This window comes from Egretta garzetta, unplaced genomic scaffold, assembly GCF_000687185.1.
Source record: "Egretta garzetta isolate BGI_Z169 unplaced genomic scaffold, ASM68718v1 scaffold108, whole genome shotgun sequence".
Lineage (NCBI taxonomy): Eukaryota > Metazoa > Chordata > Aves > Pelecaniformes > Ardeidae > Egretta > Egretta garzetta.
The window spans coordinates 1,827,715-1,831,373 of NW_009260614.1; the positions used below are offsets into that span (position 1 = coordinate 1,827,715).

Sequence of the window (3,659 nt, forward strand, 5' to 3'; positions counted from 1 at the left end):
GGCAGCAACACGGTCGTGGAGGCCAAAGGCCGGCGCGTCCGCGGGCGCCTCTACCCCTGGGGCATTGTGGAAGGTAACGCTGGGCTGTGTCCCTGGTGTCCCACTGGCCTTTCGGGGACAGGGACATTGCGTGCCCCATCTCCATGCTGCTCAGCCCCCATCTTCATGCTGCTCAGCCCCTGGGAGTTTGGGGGGGCCGAGGGGGTCTGGCTGTGGCCCCCTGACCTTGGGCTCCCCCGCAGTGGAGAACCCATCCCACTGTGACTTCGTGAAGCTGCGGACGATGCTGGTGAGGACCCACATGCAGGACCTCAAGGACGTGACGCGGGAAACCCACTACGAGAACTACCGCACGCAGTGCATCCAGAGCATGACCCGCATGGTGGTGAAGGAGAGGAACCGCAAGTACGGGGCCGAGAGTGGGGTACCAGGCTGGGGGAAGGTGGGGGAGGCATCTTTTCTCTTTAGGGTGACCCCAGCCCGTTGTGAGTGGTGATCTTGGGGGGTTGGGACTGTGTGTGGGTCCATGCTGGGCAGCATGATGGGCTGGGCAAGGAAGCCTCGGCAGTGTAGTGGGGGGCCCTGAGGTGGTGGGGGGAGGGCCCTTCCCATGCTGTTGGGCTGGGGCTGGCTGGGGGGGATGCTCCGGCAGCAAGGGGGCCCCTGCATAGCCCTGGGGCTGGCTGGGGGGCGATGCTCAGGCGGCGAGGGGGACTCTGTGTCCCTGTGGACTCCGGGGCCAGAGCAGGACCCAAGCAAGCAGCCAGTGCTGGGGGTCTGCTGCTGGTACCAGCCAGATTCATGGCACTCACATCCCCTTTGGCCACTCCAAGATGCTGGGGGGAGTGCCCCACAGCAGGGTCCATGGCAGGACCCTCCAGCCAGGGGGCTGGTGGTGGCTATAGGCACCTCTAAGCTGGTCTCTCCATACGTGCGGCCGGAGAAGGCGGCATCCCTCCACGCTGAGGCTGTGCTGTGCCGACTGCTCCACTGACTGAGCCAGGATCTGGCCGGGGCCGTGCTTGGCCCCCGCCGTCCTCCTCCCCCTGCCCATCTGCCTGCCCCCTATATAAAGTATTTTCTGGTATCCAACCCTGTCTCGGTCCTTCTGTGCCCGCACAAGGGCTGGGCAGCTGCTCTGGAGGGGAGCCGGCCCCATAGCCACCCACCCATTGCCCACACAGGTTGCCCTTGGGGTGCTGGCACCGCTGGTGGTGCCGGGAGGATGCCGTGTGCCCGCAGTGTCACCCTGGCTCACCCAGGCAAGGTGGGGTTGGGGGGACTTGTCACCGTGTGGTGGCACCTGGCTTTTCCCAGCCAAAGGCTGCCCAAGGGAAGGGCTACAGGGCAGGCACCCCCCCATCGTACTTCCCTCCTGGGGCTGTGATTTTGAGGTGTGGGAGGCAGCAGTAGGCAGTCTTTCCTGGGCTGGAGAAAGCTGCTCACCCTGTTGCTGGTGCCCAGCTCAAGCCTTGTCTTGCTGCCAGGGATGGAAGGAGCCCAATGCGCTCCCCCCTGGGTGCCCCCATGGCGAGGAGCCCTGACAATGGGCAGAGACTTCCAAAGCAGCTCAAAATATGGCCAAAACCCATCCCCTGCCGTGCCACGCTGGCACAGCCCCCCGGCACAACAGGGCCCTGCTGGCACAGCCGCCTGTGCAACATCCGCCAGGTCCATTGCCCTGTTGTGTGTGGAGGGGCTGCACCAGCGGTGGCACGTGGTAGTGGCACGTGGCGGCATGCGTGACCCTTGTCAGTCCCAGTGGCCATGTCCCAGCCATGTTGTCACCCGCTGGGGTAGCACGTGGCATCTGCAGGGACCCGGCCGGGAGAGCAGGTCCCTCCCCATGGCTGTTGGCATCGGAGAAGCCATCGATTCGGCTGTGCCGTGGTCCTGCGCGGTGGGGTGGCCCCAGGGGGGGACACCTGCAGCTCTCTCCAGCAGGGGTGGGCTTGGACGGGAGCTGATGCTTGGGAAAAGGGGTGCGGAGCATCCCTGGGGCTGGCTGGGCAGTGGGGAGCCAGGAGTGCCTGGGGAACCCGTCCTGCAGCGGGGCTGCGGCTGTGGGAGAGAAGGGAGAGACCGAGTTTAAGATGTTTTAAAGCAGCAGAGAAAATACTGGGTGAGGAGAGCCTGATCCCAGCTTGAAGCACCCAGTGGGATGCTTTCCAAAATAGGAGAGTGTGGAGAAAGCCGGGCAGGGCTCTGTGCCCTCGGGGGTCCCCGGCACCCCTTGCTGTGGCAGTGCCTCTCTGCTTCCCCCCCACAGAATGTTGTGTGGCAGGTTGGGGGTGCTGAGGTCTGGGGGGGATGCCTGGGGCTGCTCATATCCCCCCCCCCACCCGGAAAAAGGGTGTGAGGCTGGGGGCTCAGGGTCCATGCTGGTGGGTGCTGGGTACCTGTGAGGTTTGGGGTCTCCGGGACTGCGTCCTCACCCCCTCTCTCTGCCCGCAGCAAGCTGACACGGGAGAGTGGAACGGACTTCCCCATCCCCGTCATTCCCCCAGTGCCGGACGCGGAGACGGAGAAGCTCATCCGGGAGAAGGACGAGGAGGTGAGTGTGGGGGAGTGCCGAGCCCCCCGATCATCCCCCCCACCCCAGGGATGGAGCAGCAGCGAGGGGCCACCCTTCCTGTGGCATTGGCAGCTGCTGCTCCTCAGGCCCGGGGCAAGAGCTGTTGGGGGGCCACCAGAGTATTTCCCCCACCTCCTCCAGCCCACAGCTCGGGGTGATCCCAACCTGCTTGGGGTGCTTGACCCAAACACGTTTACAAGGGAGCTGGTGTGGCTGGGGGGTGCTGGCACCCCCCCATGATCCCTGCTCTGCTCCCTTCCAGCTGCGGCGGATGCAGGAGATGCTCCAGAAGATCCAGAAGCAGATGAAGGACTCACACTAGCCCCCTCCTCTTCCTCTTCCCCCCCCTCCCCAGATCAGAAATGTTTACATCACGCTCCATCCTGCCCCAGCCCTGCTGCGAGCTCAGTACCAACACCGCACCTGCCACCTTAAGCTGCTGCGGTATCGCCTTATCCAACTGGCCAGCGCCCATCCCATGGGGACAGCGAGGGGACAGGGCACCCAGCCTGGGGGTCCCCTGTCCTGGCCAGATTGCTGACCCCTTCCCAAGGCTGGGGACAGCTTTGTCCCCCGAGCTTTGGCTTTCCCTGTTTCCCCCACAGCTCTGGGGAGGGCCACCGGCCAGCCTGCTCCCTGCATCGTGTCCCTTGTCCCCGTGTCCTCTCAGGCTGCCTGCTTACAGCCTTTATGCTCAGCTTGGCCCTGGCTTAAGGGAAGAGGAAAGGGGGGGGCTGGTCTCAGCCCCCCAAGCCCCCAGCTGCCCTGCTGTGGGGGACAAGTTTGGGTGGCACAAAAGCAGCTCCTGGGGATGGAGGGTATGCGGGCAGCCACCACCCTGGCCAGGGGGGCAGCCAGCACTCAGCCCCATGGCTGCCACCATGCCAGCACCAGCGTGAGGAGGGACTGAAGCTCGGTGGTGTCCAGCCCTGTGTCCTCAGCAGGGACCCTGTCCCCACCCAGCGTTGCTCTGTGGGAGCACCCCATGTCCCTGGGTGGTGGGGAGAGTGGTGGCACGGGGAGCACTGGGGAATCAGTCCCTGGAGAAAGTCCCTTGAACCCCAAATCTACTGGGGCCCCAGCC

The 3,659-nt window shown here is 65.0% G+C and overlaps 1 protein-coding gene across 1 annotated transcript in view; it reads left to right on the forward strand.

Moving 5' to 3' along the window:
• SEPTIN4 (septin 4) overlaps positions 1-2,897 on the forward strand; it is a 6,006-nt gene extending 3,109 nt beyond the window's left edge. The window contains exons 9-12 of the mRNA XM_035900524.1: positions 6-73; positions 243-405; positions 2,455-2,554; positions 2,838-2,897. Of these exons, the coding sequence (XP_035756417.1) occupies positions 6-73; positions 243-405; positions 2,455-2,554; positions 2,838-2,897 (391 nt within the window). The remainder of the gene's footprint in view (positions 1-5; positions 74-242; positions 406-2,454; positions 2,555-2,837) is intronic.
• Positions 2,898-3,659: the final 762 nt, after the last annotated feature.